The sequence below is a fragment of the Elgaria multicarinata genome, chromosome 8 (genome assembly GCF_023053635.1).
Source record: "Elgaria multicarinata webbii isolate HBS135686 ecotype San Diego chromosome 8, rElgMul1.1.pri, whole genome shotgun sequence".
In the NCBI taxonomy this organism is placed as follows: Eukaryota; Metazoa; Chordata; class Lepidosauria; order Squamata; family Anguidae; genus Elgaria; species Elgaria multicarinata.
This window is the reverse complement of record NC_086178.1, coordinates 79,595,791-79,620,778: the sequence shown is the minus strand read 5'-3', so window position 1 is coordinate 79,620,778 and position 24,988 is coordinate 79,595,791. Positions and strand designations below refer to the sequence as shown.

Here is a 24,988-nt window from a genome sequence, read left to right as displayed (position 1 = left end):
CAGCTCTCTAGTTGCGGCATATCTCACAATCCACAAGAACAAATGCTTCTAACCATCTGGATGCTTCCTTTATCTTCTTCAATGGAAAATGGTTATTTGCATCCAACTCACATAAGCATCAGTTCAGGAAGGATAAAACAAACTAATCTAACACTTCTTGTTAAAAGTGCAATCTCAAACATCTAATCTGAGATGGAAATATCAAGGGAAGATGTGTTGTCACTGGAAGCGTAATAGTTAAATATCTGAGCTTGTCTTTTTGAATTTAATGCTTTAGAATCTGGCCTGGCACGCCGCTCTGGATTTAGTTCTGGTGATCTCAAAAGGTTTTCCTTATGAATGAGTACATCTTATGCCTCATTTAATTTTCAGAAAGCCTTGGACAATTTAGGCACAGAACCCGAAGCACAATTGCTGGACATTTTGGTACATAGACAATAGCAACCATGTTCGCCGTATGAAAGAACGCTGGGCTCCATTCAGATTCATTGGCAATGTAATTGTGGAGAGACGTAGGGCAGATAATTGATCAGTTATTATTCAACATACTTATACGTAACGCTATTTAAAGTGCATGTTTTTCAGGCAAAGAAGAAGACCCATGTGGTGAGTCATCTCACCATTTATTCCAGCCTAACAAGCCAAATATCTGAAATGAATAATAGTACGGTGGGGGACGGGACACCTACAGTAAAATGGAAGTTACCACAAACATGCAAACACCACAACTGTGAGTGGCCTCCATTTGTCGACCAATGTCCTCTACTCCTTTCTCTATATTAAGGGGTCAGACAAAAGGGAAATTGTGTTGGCAAAAAGATGGTCTCGTGATCTATATGCTGCTGGTCTTAAATCGTTTTTCTCTGCAATCTTATACACACTTAGCAGGGAGGAAGACCCACTGAATTCAATGGGACTTATTTCTGCTTCGATATTATAGAATTGCTCTGTCAATTCACTTGATATATGTGTCACGCTGTATTTGTGAAAAGTTTGAAACAGCTGGTATAAGTATTAATTGTATTAGAATGGGATAGTGCAGTTTTTTTGTTGGATTTTTGTATGTAATCTGGCTTGCCCTAGAAGGCAGCATAGAAATGATATGTAGGGATTACTCTCCCCCCCACCACACACCAGAGGTCACCCCATGCAGCAGGTTCCCTGTAAAATCTGTAGCATTTTTAAGGTGGTGGAGGGGCTGCGGCTATGGCGAGGAGGGGCTGAGGACGTCTGCTTCCACAAGCCCAGTTACACGATCCTAAATCTGGATCCAACGCTGGTGATATTTCTTCTCCCCCCTCACCTGATTGGATTATTTCTGAAATTTTATAATCTTTTTTAAAAAAAGAAAGAAAAAAGAAAGCCAAGGATTGCAGTTGTGGTTGTTTATTTTGCTTGTTCTTGGTGGGCTGTGGCCAGATTTAGAACTGGGAAATGTCAAATCAAAATGGTCATAAGTATGGGCTCCATCTATCATCATGCAAGTGGACTTCTGCTTGCATAGCGTTCCTTTTCCTCCTCCTGCAGCCCCTTGTGTGCACTCCAAATCTGCTCCAATGGGGAATCTGTTCCACCAGCGGCATCTATTCTAACCCTATGAATGGAATGCCCCTTTGTGGGGGGATGATGGTGATGATGATGATTAGGTCTACAGCTCATTGGCTGTTTTGAGTCTTTTGGGCAGATCTTTCTTCCTTTGCCTTATTTCTGTGTTTTAATGTATCTCCCAAGACCATTTGTGTTCCCCTTCCCCGGTTGCTGCCATGCCACCAAAAAGCACCACGACACTGCAGTGATTCTGCTGGCAAACCAGGCATGAACTCTTTATGCACTTTGTTTCTTAGCAAAATGGCTGTGATTCCAGTGCTGCAGCCACTTCAGGAGGCACCGTGTGGCCTCGTAAGGGTTCTGAGGTGGGCCAGTGCCTCCCCGATCTAAAGTTACCCACCCCCCAGTGGAGGCTGGTGGCTCCAATGTCAATGGGGCAATGAATCTGCTCCAGGTTTCAGTCAGAACCAGTTGGATTTCTAAAAGAGCTATCTAAAATCTCCAAGATTCATGGCCTCCATTCCCCTTATTGAGACATCAATAAGTCTCCCACTGATTGGAATGTGAGTTGATTTGTACTGATATCACAATTGTAAACTGACTCCAAATGAGCAGGCGGATGTAGAGAGAGGTTCAAGATTATTCATCTAGGTTTGTAATTTAGCCGATTTCCAAGAAACTTTATTGAATGGAAATAACAAAACAAAACAAAAATGAGTCATTTTGTGTAACAAGTCACAACAATAGTTTTATGGAATGATATGGAATATATAAGATCACCTTTGCTGTACATAGCTTTAAATATAATAAACCTACTATAAGTTTTATAAAAAGTTCACTGTGTGCAACCAACCTCCATATATACCTGTTGTCTGATTTATAAGAAGGCCTACACTTGGTACTTGGGAAAAACCTGTATAAATAATCTGTTTAAAAAATACAAGACTAACAAAAAGACTAAAAACACACTGGCACTTCCACAATTGTGTCCAGGTTCCAGAAATCCAGCTATTTTTTAAAAAAGTCTAGATGCATTTTATATCAGCTCTAAAGTGACACTATGACATCTAATTTCATGAACATTCAGACCACACTTGTATTTCTTATATCCATGCTGCCACAATGATACTGAGTGACAATGGTTCCTAATAATATGTTCAAGGATCTCCCAATGAGATCTTATAGACATCAAAGTCTGTCATAAGTCATTATTGGCTTGTTCTACGGTTACCGATAAATTGCAACCATCAATTTTAGAGCCATGTTTTCTATATAGCAATCTACTAGATGAAGGAGTTCTATGGATCAGGTAAATGTTGGCAGTGAGTCTGAGGCCTACAAGGCAAGTGCAGACATAACACTTAACCATGGTTAGCACCAATCACTGGTTATTGTTTTAATCCTGATTAGGATTCCATGTGTACGATGTACAGCAAATCAAGGGCAATTGCAAAGAGACACCAGTGAAACCTGCTTGCCAACTTGTAAGCAGAGGTGCTGGAACAATGGAGAAATGTTCTTAGCCATGGTATGTTTTATGTGGAAGAATTACTTAATCATAGTTAACTCAAACCGTGGTTTGAAAAACTACTTTATGACCTTGTGGTTAAGCATTTTGAGCTAAACATTATGGCTTAGAGTGTCATATGAACCATGACTTAGCATGTTGTGTGAACCATTATGAAGCATGGTGGCTACATAACCATGGTTTAAACACATTCACTAACCAGTTGCTGTAAAAGGGTTAGTGGAAAAACCATGGCTTAGAGTGCTGTCTGAACAGGCCCTATATCAGGCTTTCACACACTAGTTTGCAACCACTCCTTAACAGGGGAAAGTAACCTATGGCCCTTCAGATGTATTGGACTACAATGCTCATAAACCCCAGCCAGCATGCCCCAAAGTCAGGGATTATGGGAGTTGCAGTTCAAAACATATGGAAGGCACCAGGTAGCCTACTCCTAGTCTAGTACTCAGATGTAACACTTAACCATCGTTAAAGAAAACAAATCAAGGTTAAGATTATCTCTGCACTTGACCAATGTAGGTGAATATTTGATGTGGGTCTTCTCAGTAAAAGAAGAAGCTAGGAATATCATTTGTGGTAAAATAGCACATAAAGGTAATTCCCAGTAAAAGTCATTATGAAAGAAAGAGCACGGATTATTGATAGACTTAAAACCAAAATATGCATTCAGATATTCCTTGGTTTTAACCTAAGACACAACTAGCAGCTTAGCTGAGCACAATTTAACAATGTAATCCTACACAAGTCTACTTAGAAGTAAGCCCCACTGAGTCCCTGGTAATTATGTATAGGATTGCAGTTTAAAAATACTTCACTAGAAGTTCACACATTTACATGCATCTCTTTGAAAATCTGCTGTGAATTGGAGGATATATTTATAATAGTTGATGAGATCTATACATTGGGAAAGGGTGCGTTTATTTTTCATTTAGAGAAGAATAGGTGGGAAATTTTATCCTGAGTAAGAAGGCAAAATATTTTCATAATGCTGTGGCATACACTCCCATCCAAGCCCTTTAATCTGGCAGTGTAAAATATTCAAATACAGTTTTTAAAGGGCTCTTGGTAATTTCACTTTAGCAACACTTGATCATTTCTGTTTATAAAGCAAGAGGTACTTGGGGAATGTAGACAAGGCAGAGTATTTTCACCATTACCTGTAATTTAAAAGGAATGTTAAATACAGCTCCATAATCCATCTGGGAACGAAGGCCACAAGCCTGCCAAAGACAAGAAGTTTTAAGTCCCGCTGATTTCAGTATGAGAAGATTTGAGCAATGGGACTTAAAAATGTTTAACGGTGCAATGCTGTGCATGTTTAGACAGAAAAATGTCCTACAGCTCCCAACATGCCCCAGCCATCATGACTGGCTGGGTAATGATGGAAGTTCTAGGACTTTTTTTATGATTAAACATGTATAGGATTGTGCCCTAAATGTGTTTGATCATGGTCAATCAGTTATAATCAAGGTTATGTGCGCGCATTATCAAATCCTGAATTATGACAGGGATGTAATATTGGAGCGTCCTCCTGGGGGTGCGATAATTTTCTGCGCAGTACGTCTTGCGACATGGTCGTCTGTTTGAGATCCTAGAAGGAGAGACATGTGACAGAATGTCAACAAGTAAGTAAAACGAGAAATAGACCCATGAACACAACACTTACTATTACAATCACACGCGAGATCTCCAACTGCACAACAGAGAGACTTTCGGTTTTAAAAAGCAAGTCTATTTAGGGAGCAGTCCTACTGGGATGCCAGCCAGCTTACGAACTTGGAGGCGGACAGGCATCTGATGCAGTGTGACAAGAGCGCCAAGGTGCTCTATGGAGTGGAAGGGAAGGAGCTGGGGAGGCCAGAGATTTCCTCGTAAGCCTGACTCCCCAGTCCCCTCCCCTCTCCATTCACAGAACCGCCCCCAGAGGTTGCTTTTGAGATTTTGGAGTTCTCTCAACACCAGCTGCGAGGGGGAGAGGGGCAGAAAGACTCCCTGGTCCTATTCCGGCAACTCCACTAAACATGCTCAAAAGTGTGTCTAGTGGAAAATCAGCTGGAGGGAGGCTGGAAAGGAGAAGATGGGCTCTTTGCTCCTCCTGCTCTGCTGGGCATCAGCTGGCAAAGCACAGGATGTCTGGAGGGCTCCGACACTGGACATGCATAAGACTGCTCTGTAATTCAAGTTTTCCTCTGACCTTAGAAGTAATAATAGCATAGATTTAACCTCAGTGCAGACACTATTTCTGTAAACCTGCAATGGACTCCTGCACCTCTACGGAAACTCAAGGCACCAGGCTGTAAACTCAGAACTGACAAAATGGAGGCCATTTCAGCCCTGGGCCACAGCTAGTGTGTCAACAAAGTGTGTGTGGTCCCTCGTGGATAGTCAGCATTCTTTTAACGCAACTCAACTTGCGGTTTATTTGACACCACTCCTTCAATCAACTTACCAGAGAGGCTGAAGCCTGACTGATGGAGGTTACGGACTGGAGGGACTTGTATTTTGCCAGAACAGGTAGCTATTCTTGAGGTAGGAGTTGGGGCCACAGCTTTAGCAGTTATGATGACATCGTGAACTGGTCCATCGTAAAGCCCACGAGGAACACCATGAATTTCCGCAAGCTATAAAAGAGGAAGATTCACAGATGTTTGGCAGGATTTCTTGGGACATGTTCATGAGCAAGGGGTTTAGAACTGTAAACAAAACAATGTTAATGTGATTCCCCTCCACCTTGACAAAAGTCACTTCCCTATGCAGGAGTTCTCCTTGTTATGTCAAACACACCATGACAGGGCAGCACTCAATGGTCCTATACACAATGGGATGGATCCAGGATTTGCCTTCTGCATGAGGCTGGCTCCACTTGTAGAAGATTCCTTGAACCAATTTTTGGGGGATTCCCACTTTCTCCAGCTCACCTCATTTAGCAGTTTTATTGTTCTCTGTGTAGTATTTTTGAGGAACTGGAAGGGCTCTTGTGAGAAGGAGGGGGCAGGGAAGTCCACTTCTGCCAGTGCAGTTGATCCAGCTTAAATCTGGATCCAGCCCAACATCATTACAATAGTCTATTCCTTCGAGAAGTGAGCTGCAGCTCTTCATCTGTCAAGACCATTCACACATACAGCCGTCTGGGAGCCACGTCCCCATGGTGTGATTCCATGCCACTGGAGAATATGGAGAATCAAGTAAACCACATTGGTGGGGGCAATCACATGGGTCTTTCCCACCCAATGGGTAGATTGGAGGGATCCATGGAAGTGACTCCATCTGCATGCCTTCAATATCTGCCCATTTTCTCCAGCAGCATTGGGTTTCACAAGGGGGAAGTGCCCCTTACATTGCTAGATATATGTACTGGTATAAGTGCTGGTATATATAAGTGCTGGTATTGACATTTAAAGTCCTAAACAGTTTGGGGCCAGGCTATCTAAAGGAACGCCTCCTCCCATATGTACCTGCCCAGACCTGGGTCATCCTCAGGGGTCCTTCTCCGTGAGCCACTGCCAAAGGACGTGAGGCAGGTGGCTACCAGGAGGGCCTTCTCTGCTGTGGCACCCCAGCTGTGGAATGCGCTCCCTAAAGAGGTTCGCCTGGCACCTACACTATACTCTTTTAGACGCCAGGTGAAGACCTTTTTATTTTCTCAGCATTTTAACAGTCTAGCAACTTAATTTTAACTTTGTTGTTTTAAATTTGCATTTTGAATCTGTATTAATTTCTGCATTGCTGCTTGATTTTATCCTGGCTGTGTTTTTATATTGTATTTTATATTATGCTATTAAACCTTTTGTTTTATATTTTGAATGGTTTTTATGGTTTTAATTTTTGTAAACTGCCCAGAAAGCTTTGGCTATTGGGTGGTATAAAAATGCAATAAATAAATAATTCAATAAATAATTAAATATTAAATAAATAATAGTCCTCATGGCTATATATTACCTCTAGGATGAGAGAACACATGCCTCTGAATACCAGTTGCTGGGGATGAACAGCAGGAGAAAGTTATTGCCTTCATGTCCTGATTTTGGGGTTCCTAGATTGGACTGCTATAGGCCTTTGGTCTGACCCAGCAGGGCTCATTGTATGTACTTAAGTTATGATATAATGCTCATTTTTCAGGACATTATTATTAGACAAGAGGGTGAGAAGGGGAATGGAGACAGCCAGACAAACTGCCCAGAGTATCAAATGCAGCTGCCCAAACAAATGTCCATCACAAGCAATCCGTGGCTGACTGATTTGGAGCCCAGTTGCAGTTGTACAAGGGAGTCTGGAACCTCCAGCTCAGCGTAAATGGAAATGTGTATTTTGCGAGACCTTCATTCCCGGGATGATTAGAAATGACACTGTGTGTGTCTTCTTTCAAAGATAACATAAACATGGTTGGATTGGTAGCAAATAGCCCACAGGACTTGATGCAGATCAGCTCAAATCAGACAGAGACAGAAGTAGTGCCTCTCCTTCCTTCCACCTCCATCCGGACTCATCTCAAGGCATGTAAACATTAAAGCAACAACAGCAACAAGGCAGATGCATCTGAAGTTAGCGTGTACACTCCTGGGATGGGCAACCTGGTGCGCTACAGATGTTTTGGATTACAATTCCCATAATCCCTGACCACTGGCCACCGGGCTTGGGCTTATGGGAGTTGTACTGTAAACCATCTGGAAGACATCAGGTTGCTCATCTCAGGTGTCTACTCAGACTAAAGTTCCCAATTAATAAATGATGGTGGCTATGTTCCAGACAACCCAGCAACTGACTCCACCTATGAGACAATAAAGCGTGTTGTCAAGTAAGGGCATGTAAACAAGCCTTCTTGGTAGTGGCACCCACCCTTTGGAATGTTTTTTCCCGAGTGGGCCGAGAGGCGTAAACTGAGGCACCTCTTGAAGACGCACCTGCTTACTCAGGCATTCCCTTATACCTGTTCTGCTATGTTTTACTGTTTTTATAACACTTTTAATGTATTTAATTTATATATTATTTTTATATCGTATTTTATGTATTTTTAAAAAAATGTGAACTGTTTCGATCAAGTGCTACATAAGTAGTTTAAATAAAGAAATGTGTGTGGGAGAGGACGATAGCAACCCAGATTACGGGGATGTTACACTCTGCTGCAGCATCTTCCTTTCCCATGCACATTGTTCCATGCGCCACCAACCATCTCCCTCCTGTCGGCAGCCTTTCTGTACATAAACAGATGTGCTTATGGAAAGACTTTGCACACTCAATAGCGCACTCAAGGACCAGCTAGGACACTGCTAGTCGCTCATGCAGGCCATCCAAAAACATATCTTCCCCATACAGCACCACACTTGGAAGGAATGCTTACATTTTCTTACCACATGCCATGCGCATACATGCGTTGCTTGAACACGCTGTTCACTGATATGCAGACTGAGGTGACCCTGACAGTAAGGAGCATTTAAAGTTGATCACTTCTGCATGCCAAAGCTATTTAATAGACCTTTTGGTGCACTGCATGGGAAAGTTGTAATGCCCAAATGGCCCTAGCTGAGAGTTCACTTCTACAGAGCACTCCATTCATCATATCATCACTTCTTTCAATAGTGAATTCCAGTGCTGACTACCCATAGGATTAGAGAGAGAGAGGAAAAAATAGCAGGGAGGTTATCAGCAAGTCTGTTGGAACCCTGAGGATTGCTGCAGTACAATCAATTAAAATCTTTTTTAAAAAGCAAAAATAAAACCCACACCTGCAACGGGAACACAGAGCCCAAGGAGGACTGAGCCTGCTCAGCAGCTATGGAAAGTTTTAAATTTGTATTTTAAATCTGTATTAATTTCTGCATTGCTGCTCAATTTTATCCCGGTTGTGTTTTTATATTGTATTTTATATTATGCTTTTATACTGTTTGTTTTATATTTTGAGTGGTTTTTATGGTTTTATTTTTTGTAAACTGTCTTTAGCCAATAGCCAAAGAGAGCTTTGGCTATTGGCCAGTATAAAAATGCAATAAACAAATAAATAACAAATAAATATACGTAGAGAGGCAGTTGGGGGGGAAAACCCAGAAATGGAGAGGTGGGGCAGTGGAATGCCTTGACTGGAGGCAATGGCTGACTGGAACCCTGAACAAAAGCGCTCTGGTTTGGAGGGAAGTTACACTGCAACATTGTGTTGCAGGTTTCACTTGTTCATACTTATTATGGCAGTTATAGAAGAAAAGTAACTATTTATAAATATCAACATAATCTGCACAGTGTGAATGAGCCCTAAAATGGGTGGTAAAGGCCACTTGGCTGGAAGTATATCTGGGCTGGAACCTCATACTGGATGGGTGTCACCTGTCCATTTATTCTTATAAGAACTACGGGCTCAGTTCAGGTGTAATGCCAAACCAAAGTTTGGTGCTGTGGGAACAAGCCTTGTCCCTCATCGACTGCTAATACTTCACCATGACGTCAGAACTGGAAAAGGCATGACTTCCACTTTCCTGCCAAACCAGGATTGCAAACCATGGTGTGAAGCCATGGGTAGGATCTAACATCATCCCGGACTAGCTCAAATGATGTTGTGCTTGTACATGTCAACAGGTCTCTCAGGAAACACAACGTGCTAAAAAGCGCTATTGACAAACATTGGTTTTCACTAGCATGATGTCAACAATGCTAGTGCTGGAATACCATTGGATCCTACCCTACATTTACAAGACCAGCTTAGAGGACAAACACAGAGCATATTTTCCAGGTTCAGATGTAACAGTGAACGATGGTTGCTACAAAGATAAAAGTAACAAACTGAATGCATGACGGAAGGAGGGAGGGAAAGGAGGAAGCCCAGGGAGAGGAGGAAGTGCAGGAGCAAAAGGCACTTGAGGCTGATCAGCTTGGAAGTATTCAGAACCTAGTTCTCATCTCATTTCCCTCAAGGGAGAATTCAAAGTAATTCAGAGCTGCTTAGAATTTTGAAGGAACAGACTCTTGAACAGAGGGGGGAAAAGGTACAGAAAATGGTTCTAATAGTCTGCTATGGTAGGTAGGAGGAGTACAGATACAGAAATTCTGGGCTATGTTGAATTTTTTTTTTTTATGCCTGAGTCTCACGGAATTGTTTCGGAGGAATCACTGACTGTCACAGTGAATGGATTCTTCGGGATGCAGATTATCCTAGCTCTGCCTGTACAGATCTAGGGCAGTAGATGACCCATTGGCTCTAAATTAAGCAGAGTCATCTTCTTTTTTTGTGTCCATCCTCTGGCCAGGTTCCTGGTCAGCTGTGCCAATTCTATCAGAGATTTCTGTATTGTCTGATTATTAAGGGTAAAACCTCAGTCAGCTGCATCAGCTCTTGTTTTCCTACTCAAAACCAAGTGCAGGGGATCCTAGCATGGATGGTAGGGAAGCTTTAATCCTTTGCCTCCAGTGCCAGAGAAGACACAGTCAAAGAGCTCATACAATGGCCTGCATTGGCATAAGATCTTATGCAAGACGGTTGTGCAAGCAACGATATAATGGCGCAGCGCTTTTATCTCCAAGAATCTCGTACTAAGCTAGTAAAAGCCCTTTCACATGCAGAAGAAACCTTACGCTCATAGAAGGGCATCTCTGGATCTGATCCATTACTTTTTTCGGAACCAAAGCCTCACAAAACAAAAAAGAAGTTCGGAAGATGGACACGTTCCTTAAAAACAATGGTTTTTATCCAGTGTTAGTCCAACTTAAGTCCCTTTCATTTCAACTGGAGTACTCTAAGTAGGACTAATGTTGAATACAACCCAAGATGGAAAATGTGGGCCCAGCAGGTTCATGGGAGTCTCACATACTGTTCAGGGCATGTGATTTCCTAAGAGAAATTTTTGGAAGTAGGCAAAGAGTAGTCAATAAAAATCTGTGGTAATCGCTTATTTCTAGAAAACCTTGTCTCAGTATAACACAAGAAATCAGGTTATCCTGGCCAGCAATTTCCAGTTCTGTGATTTGCAGTGTTGGTGTCTGCATCAAGTGAACATTTAAACAGAAAAGGGATGGTTTTCATGTAAACCAAGCCTCCCCCCTCAACAACGACAACAATAATAATCTCACCCTGTTTCTTGCTTTTATTCTTTTGTAAACAAAATCAGGGAATGTCTTTCGAGGAATGAAACGGCCGACGCCTTGAGTGACAAAAAGGTTTCCATCTTCCAACACCACCTTCCCTTGACTTATAACCACTGTAGGGACACCATGACATTCTGTTCCTTCAAATATGTTGTACTCCACATTCTGGCAAAACCAACACGAGAGGCTCAATCAGTTTCAAGCTAAGTATCAAAATGCAATCTTCAAATGTCGTCAATGTGAGTTGAATGGTGAATGTTCATAAACCCCAATGATGGTGCACCTTCCCATGAAGTCATCGAGAGTGTGCACACAAATAGGGAATGATACTCATGAACTGGTGAATGTTCACAATCTCCAAGTGACACTGAAAAATGTTCGCAATGTGACGAAGTACATAGGGTACTGCATACATGTATCCAGTAATTTTGTGGTGGGACTATGCAGTCTGCCTGAACAATGTATGAAGTCGAAACAGACACGATGCATATTGCCCTACTAATGTAAGAAACATCTTCCATTAATTCAAATTCACCAGTATAGCCCCAAATTCTGCAACCTTATGAATATCAACCAGTTCATGTGTATGACCTTCTTCTGGCACTGTTAGTTTATCAGAGCTGTACTAAATAGTTTTGAAAGGCACAGGAGCCCCAACAGAAAGAAAACCAGATGAAAATCCTAACTGCATGGACTGAATGTAAAAGTTCCAATGGGTGAAAAGGGCCCATGAACCAAACATTTTCTGCCAGGCACATTCCCTTTTCCTCAAAGGACTCTACATCCTGTTTTTATCCTGGGCATCCTGGTTCCTCATGTCTCCAAAAATGTCCCCATAAGAGAATTTCCATAATGTCAGATTCACTTTCAGTTATTGCTCATCTGGAATTTATCTAAATATCCCTACAGAGTTATACTTTGTTTTAAAAAAGCACAAATGATGATTAGACCCCACTCCCACCAAATGGCATGAAGTTGCCTCCTATAGGAGAAGCTCCATATCTGAAGCTAGGCAGATCTGGAGTTGAGGTAATATACATGGGAGGTGGTTTAAAAAGCCTGATGGAAGAATAATGAAAAATGGTTGTGGCTCTGCAGCAAAGCACTTGCTTTGCACGCAGAAGGTTCCAGGTTCAATTCCTGGCATCTCCAGGGAGAGCTCCCAGTTGGCACAGACCAGGGTGGGCAACTGGTGGCTCTCCAGATGTCTTTGCCTACAACTCCCATCAGCCCTAGCCAGCATAGCCATTGATGAGAGATGATGCGAGTTCCAGGTCAAAAGATCTGGAAGGCCAGAAGTTAAGCATTCCAGTATAGACCATACTGAGTTTGATGGACTGCTGGGCTGCTTTGGTAAAAAGGCAGGTCCCTATGTTCAACAAGGGATTAAAATATTATTTCTACAATGTATGCCCTACCTTTCAATACCAAATCCCAATGTAATAAATAAATAAAGACATAGCTTTGAATATGAAAAACATCCACATGCCAATGGGCACCATTCAACTAAAGTTAGGCCCATTTATGTCAATGAGAGACTGCAGCTGCAATTCTGTACCTAGTTTCCTAAAAGTAAACCTCATTAAACTAAATGGGATTACTAATAAATAGACATTCATAGGATTATGCTGCAATCATTTGCACATTTCATTGAGAGTAAGTCCCATTGACAATTGTTGGATATATGACTAAATATGGGTAAGATTGCCCTGCACACAGCCGCAATCCTGTGTACATTTCCTCGGAAGAAAGTCATACTCAACTCATTGGGGGGTGTTCACCCAACACACTAACCCACACTTGGTGGTTGACTGTGGGGCGTTTTGAACCATGGATTACTGTGTTGTCTGAATGCAGCCAGGGTGACTTATTTTCTTGAACGGGACACCTTGAGAAGCCATAGTTTGTTGTTAGGTTGTTGAGGGTGTTTAACAATTGTTAACTATTTTATTTGTCTACCGCTCCAAAATTCTGGATGGGGAGTGGTATAATAATAATAATAATAATAATAATAATAATAATAATAATAATAAATTTCTTACTCGCCTCTCCATTTTGATCGTAAATAAATATTGTAAATAAATAAATAAAAAGCCATACTGCATGGTTAACAGGCCACCTTAGATGCATTCAGACAACACCCTAATCCACCCTGAGGAAAGTGTGCTTCATTCAGACAACACACTAACCCCAAGTTCAACAAACAACCCACAGTTCACAACAACTCATCCTCAACCACTGAGTGGCTTAGCATGTTGTGGGAACAGTCCCACAGACTGAATATGTGTAAGATTGCCCTGTGCAGTGGTAATCTTGTGTACAATTCCTTGGAAGTAACACCCATTGAACTCAGTGAACCTAACTGAAAGTAAATATGCACAGGATCAGTAGAGTCACTGAAATCAACGGAACATGAGTGTGCTTAGCCAGAAAAAGTCTACTCAGCTTGCTTGCATGCTTTTAAACAGCTTGAACTGCAGAATTATGCAGGCGATGCTGTTCACCACATGAAGATAAGCATGATCAACTACTAATGGCTGCAGATCAAGCCACTGTTAAAGGTATGGCTGCAGGAGCTGGCTGGAACATATCTTATCAGAACAATTGATTAGACTAACTCTATAAATGATGAAACTTTTAATTTGGTGAAGAAGAAAAAAAGTCTCAATTTCCGTATGTTCTTTTTTACCAAGTTGTGAGTTTTCGCAGATATAATCTTTGTAGCTTTGGGATTCCAAATAACCACATCAGCATCTGACCCCACAGCAATTCGTCCTTTCCTGGGGTAAAAGTTGAAAATTTTTGCTGAATTCGTACTGGTCACTGCTACAAATTCATTTTCATCCATCTTCCCTGTGGCCTACAAATGGAGCGGAGAGAAGAGAGGTCAGGGATTTCAGAAAAGTGTAAAGTATGGAACTTTGAGGGAAGAGAAGCATCCTTGAATTCTCAGTCTAAAATTACTGCCATTTCTTTTTATGTATTCATGCAATGAGGTCACAAGTCCCTGGCCTCCTTCTGTAACTTCATCAGAAAGTATCATTTTTCTCTCGGAGACCCTTTTTTGGACTACAACTCCCATCAGCTCCAGCCAAGATGGCAAATGTTTGGAGATGCTGTGAGTTGGAGTCCAAAATGTCTGGAGGGTGAAATGTTTGGGGATGCTAGGAATTGCAGTCATCTGTAGAGTGCCATATTGGGGAAGACGGCACTACAGCTTGCATGAGATAAAGCACTTGTACTGCAGTTTGCTTCGTAACACCAGATACTGGGAACAAATGACAGGGAAGACTGTTGTCAGAACGCCTTGCCTGGAAGCTCTCCAGAAGCTCCTGCTGGACACTGTCCGAAACAGGATGTTAGACTACTAGATGGATCTTTGGTCCAACTCAACTGGGCTCTTCTTACTGGTTAAATGGAGGTTTGGGATTTAGCGTACCCGGGGTGGCATTACGAGCTGGCCGCTTATTAAACCCAACACTAGACTCTATTCCATATCACTTAAAAATGTATATGGATTGGTGCTTGTGTTACAGGAGGCAGAGTGGTTGCCACTCCCTTGTGGCCCCATGCCATACCAGTCTGGTAAAAAGGCAGGAAGAAACTACATGGGAGGGTCAGGAGCTCCTGGGAAGAAACATGCCAAGGTCAGAGGCTGGATTTCAAGCTGGGCTCTCACACTGGTCTGCAGGATTGCATCCCTCTACGTGTTTTTAAGGCTGAGAAACAAACACACCAATCCCATAATGTAAGGGCCAAAATCTTAAATGTGTGTCTAGCGACTGTGTCTTCTTTTCATTTTTACCCTAGAGAAAGTGCAGGGGGGACAATTTGGATCTGAAACCCCCTCTACCCCTCATATTAGGGTCCCGAGCCAGATTGGAGGAGCTTCACCTACCCTAGAATAAAAAAGAAAAGAAAAACGATACAGCTGCTAGACACACATTTAAAATAGCATCCATTTTGGGCCTCTGAATGTTTTCATTTGTGCAGAACAATGGATTGTACAGTCCCAATAGAAACCCTCTGCTGCTATGTCCTGGTCAAGACCAAGTTGGGCAGGGAGTCATTCACTGACTTGCGGTCATGCTGCAACCCCGAGGGATTACTGATTTAGGTCAGTGGTGTCCAAACTGTGTTCCAGAGATTCCTCAATAAGGGTGCAATCTCATACATGTTTTGATATAAAAAAAGTCCTACAACTCCTAGCTTTCGCCAGCCATTATGACTGGCTGGGGAATGCTGGGAATTACAGGACTTTCGTCTATCCAAACATACTGAGGATTGTAACCAGAGAAGCTCAGCAACAGGAGTTAGGTTTCCTTGATACTGCTCGCTGTTTCTGGCGAAAGTTGGTTGTGTTTTAGCTTCCACTCTAAGTTCATGTAGGATGGTGGTGGGACCCAAAGATGTCATATCCACACTCTTGAACAAGTCCCAGAATCCTTGGCGATGCCTCGGAGTTCCGTGGGAGATGTAGGGAGCAAATGCAGCAGTACAGAAAGGGCTCCCTAAAAGGAGGGGTATTGAACTTCTTTCAGCCTAAGGGGCAAATTCAGCTTTAGAGAAGGTCTCAGGGACCATTTCCACTGGTAGGTGGGCTAAAATACCCCAAATACCAGCATATTGACGGTACTGCCAGTAACTAAGCCTTAGGAGAGGCGTGGCCAGGGGAAAGGGTGTGGCCCTCTGGGGAGCCCTGGAGGGGCAGATTGGAACCCTAGGTAGGCTGGATCTGGCCTGCCCTAAAGGGAGGAAGTTCCGGTAATCCCGAACAGTTACAATGCCCAACATCTTATGTCAATATTCTTCCCTTCCGCATTTCGTAACACACTTCAGTCTGCTGAACTTACCACACATTTTTCCCAAATGATGGACATTCGTTCTTCGATGCCATTTGTTCCTTCGGGAATAAGGGCAAAGTTATCCTTTCCGACAGCCTTCTGTGCGGTGGTGAAGGTGCAGTGAGCGCTGCCCACCACGTGAAGATCCCCACTAGTAGAAGTAAGTGGCAAGCAAGCTGTATTATATGCATACTATTGACACAGAATGTCTGGGTACTGTCAATCAGCAGAGGAAAAAAGCAACGGTGGCTTCTTTTCCTCAGCTCTCACATGATGCTTGTGCGCCAGACATTTCCTGAATTACCCTCACCATGGCTCGAGCTATCGTCCAAACCTGACGAGGTATATGGAGGGGTAGTGACTTTCAAATCACCGCAAAACCCATGGCTTGTTGTATGAATTGCGGTGTGGTTTGGAAGCCACTCCCACTGCATACCTTGCTGGTTTCGGCCGACACAGCAACCTGTGCCATGTCAAGGCTACGTAGGGAAATGGCGGCCGTGCAAGCGACATCTGCTGGACGGGGCAAAGATACTACGGTGGCTTCTTTTCCTCCACTTCTCATCTGAACCCAGTCTATGAAGGTTTGTTGTTTCATTCATTACTTGAACTGCATTGTCTGTGTGCAATTCAACTGGAGCCCCCAGTTCTGGGCTCCACAATTCAAGAAGGACGCAGACAAGCTGGAGCGTGTTCAGAGGAGGGCAACCAGGATGATCAGAGGTCTAGAAACAAAGCCCTATGTAGAGAGACTGAAAGAACTGGGCATGTTTAGCCTGGAGAAGAGAAGATGGAGGGGAGACATGATAGCACTCTTCAAATACGTAAAAGGTTGTCACACAGAGTGAGGGCCAGGATCTCTTCCCAATCATCCCAGAGTGCAGGACACGGAATAACAGGCTCAAGTTACAGGAAGCCAGATTCCAGCTGGACATCAGGAAAAACTTCCTGACTGTTAGAGCAGTATGACAATAGAACTAGTTACCTAGGGAGGTTGTGGGCTCTCCCACCCTAGAGGCCTTCAAGAGGCAGCTGGACAGCCATCTGTTCTGTCAGGGATGCTTTAAGGTGGATTCCTGCATTGAGCAGGGGGTTGGACTCGATGGCCTTATAGGCCCCTTCCAACTCTACTATTCTATGATACTATGAAAGTTGCTAATAAAAATATTTAATTTTTAAAAATCACCTCTTTTGTTAGTTACATATGCAGACTTCCAATGATGTCCTTTCTGACATCTGATTTGATTTGTTATAGGTAAAAACAAACAAACAGCTAATATAACATTTAGATAATTTTTTAATTTTTTTTAAAATAGCTACAGCTGAAGTAAATTTTGTTTATTTATTTTTTTCTTCCAAGGAACCAAGGGTTGCGTACATAATCCTCCCCCCCCCCAATTTTATCCCCACAAGAACAACCCTGTGAGGTAGGTTGGGCTGAGGGTCCGTGACTGGCCCAAAGTCACCCAGTGAGCTTCCATGGCTGAGCAGGGACTAGAACCCCAATCTCCTGACTTGCAGTCCAACTCTCTAGCCACTACACTGCACAGAAACAGTGTAGGAAATAGACTGCCAAATATATATATGCATAATCTACCTTAACTCCATCACATTCATTAGTGCATTGACTTCAACAACATAAAGTGAGAGGCTAATGCCACAATGCCTTAAAGTCTTGGGAGTGGGGGAAAGTGGGGAGGTAACCTGTGTCTCTCATGGTCTCTTTGTAAAGATGGAGTGACTCTCTACATGTCTAATGTCTCTCCCTTCCAGCTGCATTACAAAAGGCTTTTAATTTTTTTAAAAAAGTGGCCTTGAATGCAAAGCTAGGTGCTGTGGTTTGGAGAGAACTCATATAAAGCTGTGAATGTGTCTTATTTGAATCTTGTGCCCCTCTGGGTCTAAGACTCCATGTAGAAATTCCAACATCCACAGGACAGATTAGAAAATAATAGACTCACCATGCTAAGAGCGAAGTGAGATAATCGGGTGTTGTCGGATCTGGGCTAATGGGAGGAGATGTCACAAAGGCTGCAGCTTTGGCCCAGTTCTTGCTCCAGTAATGCGAGCCATCCGTACCAAGACTGGCTGTAATGGGTTCTCCATACACAACAGTGCCTAAAGAAATAATCAACAGTTATGATCGTCCCTATGGAAGGAAGTGTTGGACACACCAGGCAGGAGCTTTTTCACCTGATATAGAATTAGCTGATATAGAATTGTGGTCTCCAGCAGGAGCAGGTACAGAGATATGTTGCTAGTATTCATCAGTATGAAAAGATATGAAATGGCACCTACCTTTTCTCTTGGCTTGAGCTATGACATCTGCAGCCCCTTTGCTCATGACTTTTGTGATATATAAGGGGCAATTGGCTTGTTTCGCTATTGTAATAGCACGATACACTGCCTCTGTTTCAACCTTGGGAAAGATGAACACAGTCAGATAGTTCCTTCAAAGTATCTCAAAAATAAGTAGCATGCCTAAAGACTAATCTATAGTTAGGACTACTACAATTCAATTGTGATTGACTGCATTACTTATTGTTTATGTGCTACTTACTGTTCATGACCCCCCCCCCTCTCTCTCTCTCTCTCTCTCTCTCTCTCATTGCACTCAAAGGAAAATTGCAGTTCCAGGAAAATGTGGAAAAGTTAGCATTACATTTCTTGCATTATCGATTTTTAAAGTTATAAATAATTCAGCCCGACAATAGTTATTGTTGTCTGAGGCTTGGTGTTTTAAAAGACAAGAAATGTAATCCTATGCATGTTTATTTGAAAGGAAGTTCAACTGTATTCAATGGGGTTTACTTCCTAATAAGCATGTTTAAGATCTCAGCCTATAAATGCCATCCAGAACCATTAAAAACAGCAGACGTTTTATCATTTCCATAAATGGCATGTGGATAGTCCTTTTAATCGCATTACAAATTGCTAAAGCACAGAATTTCAAAATTGTGAACCACATCCTCTTTCATTAATCTTCCCTATGTCAATATTCATTTTGTTTCAGCAAAACACTCTTATGATTTCATTCAAAATGTGATACCCAGGGCTCTGATTCAAAGCTATGGTGTATACATGGAGATCCTAGTCGAGTGGGCTTCCTATTGACTTCAATGCGTAATTTGAAAGGAACAATGCATAATTTGACCCCTACATCAATGGGGACCTTTAAGTCCATTGTGCACTAGACCTCCCATGAGTCTAATGAGCATCCACAATGGCTCTTACATGTTGATATTATTAGGTCCCAGAGTTTACTGGGGTACAGGACAGTATTCCATTATCACCTAGAAAGCTGTTGAGCTGGTACAGGGAATTGGACATTATTTATTTATTAATTAATTACATTTTTTATACATGCACTTTTGATACATAAAACTAGGAAGACCAAAATAACCCCTTTTCTCAGGGCCAACGCAAATGTGCAGCTGTAAGACACAGGGTTGGATCCAGACATAGTCATGTGTAGACTACATCCATTGAGATCAGTGACACTTAAGTTAGTTATGGCTAACTTAACCCCCAATTATTTCAATGCACCTATGCTAAATAAGACCAAGTCTGGGTCCAACGCAGAGCATGTCTCTTCCTGGAAAGCCCCACTTCAGACTGCATTTCAGTGCTCTCCTATCTGAAATACATGGGTATATGGAAAACTAGCATGTCAGGAAAAGATTAGACAAGAACGGCTTACCCTGCTGTGCTAGATTTCCACATGCTGAAGCATTTCTAATGTGGCTAAGCATTCAGACAGGATTGCTTTCTTTCATCTGAAGTGGTATAGCCCCAGAACAGGGGCGCAAAACCTCAGGCCTGTGGGCCAGATCCGGCTCTTCTGTTCCCCCGATGGGCATGGAGCCTTCCCCTGGCCCTCCCTTTCCCTTGACCACTGATTGCTTGATGGTTCCTCCATTTTTGTGTAGTGCCCCCTCCTCTGCATTCTAAAAGCTTGAAAAGACTCTCCTAAATCTGACTCACAGGCAGGAAGAGCTTTAAGCAAACGCATGCTGATATTTTGGCCCCACCCACTTCTCCAACATGGAATTTGGCCCTTGGGCTGGAAGAGGTTCAGCCCCAGAGTGATTGTAGCACGCGCACGTTGCTTCTCAATATGCCATTCAGTGCTGGGGAAGAGCTTCTGTGTGTGTGTCAAAGGATAGTTTGGATTCCTGGATCCGCGGTCAGAGACAGTTCTCCGACCTTGGACCCAGGCATCCGAGCCCTCCCCATCACAGCTGGCATGGAGAGAACCGCATCAGCTGCCTCTCTGAGGTGACTGCAGAGACGAGGGAAAGGGAGTGGTTCTGTGGGCAGGAAGGGGACTGTGGAGGCTGGTTTACAAGGAATCCTCCGGCCTCTCCATCCTCCTTTTCTCCTGCTCCGCAGAGCCACAGCTAGACAGTGGGGGCCTCTGTGCTCCCCCCACTCTGCATAGGATGCGTGTTAGCCTTCGAATTCAGAGGCTAATGGATATCACCATATGGCTGTGTCCTAAACTGGTAATCTTCCCCCCCTTTTGGGGGAAAAAAAAGGTACATTTGGAAACTTGACACCTTGTGAATGCTGAAGATGGCCCAATAAAATGGATTTTATGTATGCAGCTGATACCCAACAACATCTACCAATACAATCTAACTTTACTGAGTTTCAAGTAATTCCATGGAACCACCTTAATATTACCTCTTCTGGATGACTGAGAACATGACCCTCAGGACCAATAATCCCCAGGTCCAGCAGCCTTTTTTGCTCCTAAATAAAGAAATATGGCAGAACCAATAATTAAGAACTGCAAACGGTACATGGAAAGTCTACTGTACCAACCAACCTGACCAGTCACTGAGGTCATGAGAGAGCATGCTCCTGGTGGTTCCACATGGACCTATGGCCCAGCTGGAGTCCAGCAGGAGAAGAGCCTTTAGTGTGTTGGCCCCTTTTCTTTGAAACTCCTTGCCCCTGGTGGTCAGGTGAGTACAATCACTGCGCTGCTTCTGGCACCTCCAGAAAACAGCTATTTTCCTCAACTGACCAGCCGCCATTTTTATTGTTACTGATGAATTTTAATATGCTGTTTTAATCTTTTTACTGTTTTATTGCTATATTCACCACTCTGAAATCTATTTTAGATATTTAGATAATAAATAAATAATTCAAAACATTAGAATGCTCTCTAAAACAACCCAAAATTATTGATAGGACAATTAGAGCAGTTTGCTTTCATCTTATATGCAACAGAACAAGGTGCCTCGTGAAATCTTCCGCTTGTGGGTTTACAAGGAAAGTCTGAAAATCTACCTCTGTCGAAGGTGTTAGGACTGGAGTGGACAGACCAGTCTAAAATAAAGCTAACAACAGAAAGCAAGGCTGCCAAAAGAGAAAGACAATTTGTCATGCAATCTGTCTTTCTAGCATCCTTGTTCCATCCTGATCTTTCATGTCAAAGCCCCCAATGGGCACTGATGCAGTTCAAAACACTCCTCTAAGGATTCTGGCTTGTGGAAAGCAGATTTATGTCACAATTTGTCCTACTAAGCCCCAAAGGATACAAGAAATGTGCTGATTCGATTAGGGGAGAAGTGATTAATAGCAGAGCCCATGATTTGCATGTATAAGGTAGTGGATTCAAATTCTAGCCTCTGCAGTTAAAGCAGGTGAGCCTTGGATAGCTCCAATAATAATTTATTTCTTATCTGCCTCTCCATTTGGATCGAGGCGGGGAACAACAACTATAAAATACATAAAACTGAATTAAAAACATAGTATACATTATTAAAACATCCTAAAAACATCCTAAAATTCCAATGGATCAGCCTGCCAGAATAGATCAGTTTTTATAGCTTTCTTAAATGCTAAAAGACTATTAAGTTGACAAGTTTCCTCCGGCAGGCCATTACACAGTCTGGGAGAAGGTCCAAAATTGTCAGCCTAATTTTGGCAGGCTGAAGTAGATTCTTCCCAGAGGACCTGAGTGTGCAGGGTGGATTGTATGGGAGAAGGCGATCCCGCAGGTAGCCTGGACCCAAACCATGTAGGGCTTTAAAGGTGATGACCAACACTTTATACTTTACCCAGAAACTAATTAGCAGCCAGTGAAGATATTTTAAAACTGGTGTAATGTGGTCCCCCCTAGGTGTACCGGTGACCAGCCTGGCTGCCACATTTTGAACTAATTGAAGTTTTCGGACTAGGCACAAAGGTAGCCCTATGTAGAGCGCATTTCAGAGTTCTGACTGGTTCAGACTGATACCTGGAGAGGATTCACTGCCCCCACTGCCCCCCCAACCTCAACTAGATCTCTGCTCAACACAAAGCAACTACTTGTTTATTTGAAATGACTGCTAAAGTGAACATTTACTCTACCTCATCAATGATGTCTCCATTTTCAGCATGTACTTGAGCAATGGCACCCAGTTCTCGAATAATACTGAATATCTCATACATCTGCCAGGAAAGAAAGAAGAAACCTTCCCAGAGTCTGATACAGTATCAGCATAAGTACCAAAGTGTAGCTGAATGCTAGTTTGCATCTCATGTCTGTAATTACCTGAGCATCAGTGCACTGGAGTTTGTCTTTATAAGCCATGAAAACAAGAAAGGAGTTCACACCTTAACAAAGACAGAAGTGAATTAATGATTGCAACTGAAAGAAGATAAATCTGTATCCGCTTTCCCCCCCTTTTTATTTTACAAAGTCCAGCTAGTTTACGTTCAGAGCTAATTCGAAAAATGAAACTGAATTGCTTCTAAAAGACATAAACTTCCTTACTTGTAAGAAAATCCTACTGAAATGAAAGGAATTTATTTCGAAGTCATTTATTTAAAGTCCTTAGCAATTTAGAGCCTCGTGTGGCGCAGAGTGGTAAAGCAGCAGTTTCTGCAGCTGTACCTCTCCCCACGGCCTGAGTTCGATCCCAGTGGAAGCTGGTTTCAGGCAGCCAGCTCGGGTCGACTCAGCCTTCCATCCTTCCGAGGTCCGTAAAATGAGTACCCAGTTAACTGGGGGAAAGGTAATAACGGCCGGGGATGGCAATGGCAAACCACCCCGCTATATAAGGCCTGCCAAGAAAACGTCAGCGAAAGCTGGCATCCCTCCAAGAGTCAGTAATGACTCAGTGCTTGCACGAGAGGTTCCTTTCCTTCCCTAGCAATTTAGCTGAACAGACAGATATGGCTCTAGCAGGGCAATCCTATACATGACTACCCAAGCATCAGAAGTAAGTCACACTGATTTCAATGGGCGTTACTCTCAGATAGGTAGGTATAGGATTGCAGCCTGAATTACCCATCTATCCAAAATAAAACCAAGTTAGCTATCTGTGCTGAAAGAAAAGTGTCTAAATGCAATCAGTTAAGAACTGCAATGTGCAGGGAACTCATTTTGTAGTTCAGGCCACTCTACTCTGAACCCATGTTTTTTTTTTTAGACAATTTGGAGCAATAGGCTATGTTCATGCACTAGTCCATCCTTCCCCAACCTGGTGGTCCCCAGATGTTTGGACTACAATTCCCATCATTCCTGACCATTGGCCATACTGACAGGGAGTTCTAGTCCTAAACATCTTGAGAGCACCAGACTGAGGAAAGCTGCATTATATTAATTTCTGTGTATTACTTCTTACACTGTTGAACGGGGTCAAAAAATCCCAAACGTGTTCCAACGATATTATTAGAATTCAGTGCAATGAATTTACTGCAATTCACTCAATGTTTTGCAGCATTGGTGGGCTGCCATGGGAAGGGAGTTGCCGATTCATAAAATGGCTACGAGAGTGGGCACAGAACACTCATTTCCCATCAGACAAACTGGTGAGATGTTTATGTAAACATGAGAAGTCTGACAAAAGATTAAACACCTAGTAGCATAATTTGGTTACCCTAAAATATTAGACGACTAGTGGTCAGTCTCTTGTCTACAATGACCAGCAGTGGGTCTCCAGGATTTCAGAAGGAAGTCTTTCCCCAACCTACTTGACTATGACAACCAGCAGGAGTATGGTGTTTACTACTTTGATCCCAAGGGTCCTTCTCAGTATTCCACACAGAGATCAGCCAAAGTGGACAAACTAATCCACTGTCAGCTTGCTGCATTCCAGCTACATGCCTAGTTACGTCTATCAAAATCTCAAGTCATGTTCTTTGAAGAAGCCTTCAGCTGAGAGGCTGCCCCTGATTACTGCACAATCATAATACTAGATATAGACTGACTTAAGAGAGCAAACTTATTTTTATGGATGATTTATTAATTTCCATTATTCTTTGTTAGCCAAAATGATAAAAAAGCATGTAAAATACTTTATGGTCTCCATTTTCCATTACAGTGCTATCCATCTTCAATTCCCCAAACATAGAGTCTATTTATGCAGGAGAAACAGTTACTAAAATATTAAATATTTTAAAATGATCAATTGTATCTTGTCAAAAAAGACAAGCTTCCTCCCATGGATTAAACATAATTTTCTTCCATAAATCTAGCATTTTATATCTAGCAGACTCTTTGCCTTCTGGCATCTTAATGGTAACATGTTGGTATTTTTATATTTTTTTGCAGGCACAAAGCTATGGCAGTCATCCCTTACCTTTGTCTTTGACAAGGGCCTCCAGCTCTTCTTTGATGCTCTCATGCCAACGTGTGATATCAATATGCAGGGAATAATCACAACACGCTTTACTATCAGCGGCCTCCTTCCATTGGTCATAGGCAGTCAGCAGGTTTGCTCCAGATTCAGGGAATACGTGATCAACTGGAGAGAGAATTCTATGCATTTTAGAACAAGGATTTAATGGCTTAGTATCTGATGAAAGGTTCTCATTTCAGGGAATAGGCAGCACCAAGAGTTTGCAATAGCTACACATATATTTAGGTCAGCTGAATTATCAAGATGATGTCTGGCCAAGAGAGGGACACCCAAAGTGTTTAGAAAAAATGGAAGCTCAGGGCCATTGATTCCAATGGGACTTGTTTCTTCTTTTTTTAACCCTCTGGGGGATGCGTGTGTGA

At 42.5% G+C, this 24,988-nt stretch overlaps 1 protein-coding gene across 1 annotated transcript in view; it reads right to left on the bottom strand.

The window, feature by feature from the left end:
• Nucleotides 1-4,368: 4,368 nt before the first annotated feature.
• DPYSL4 (dihydropyrimidinase like 4) overlaps nucleotides 4,369-24,988 on the bottom strand; it is a 34,092-nt gene continuing 13,472 nt past the window's right edge. Inside the window, exons 4-14 of the mRNA XM_063132840.1 lie at nucleotides 24,567-24,731; nucleotides 22,535-22,596; nucleotides 22,351-22,431; nucleotides 20,674-20,742; nucleotides 18,286-18,406; nucleotides 17,949-18,105; nucleotides 15,997-16,138; nucleotides 13,833-14,003; nucleotides 11,129-11,308; nucleotides 5,526-5,697; nucleotides 4,369-4,667 (exon numbers count right to left, since the gene is read on the bottom strand). Of these exons, the coding sequence (XP_062988910.1) occupies nucleotides 4,576-4,667; nucleotides 5,526-5,697; nucleotides 11,129-11,308; nucleotides 13,833-14,003; nucleotides 15,997-16,138; nucleotides 17,949-18,105; nucleotides 18,286-18,406; nucleotides 20,674-20,742; nucleotides 22,351-22,431; nucleotides 22,535-22,596; nucleotides 24,567-24,731 (1,412 nt within the window). The 3' untranslated portion in view covers nucleotides 4,369-4,575. The remainder of the gene's footprint in view (nucleotides 4,668-5,525; nucleotides 5,698-11,128; nucleotides 11,309-13,832; nucleotides 14,004-15,996; nucleotides 16,139-17,948; nucleotides 18,106-18,285; nucleotides 18,407-20,673; nucleotides 20,743-22,350; nucleotides 22,432-22,534; nucleotides 22,597-24,566; nucleotides 24,732-24,988) is intronic.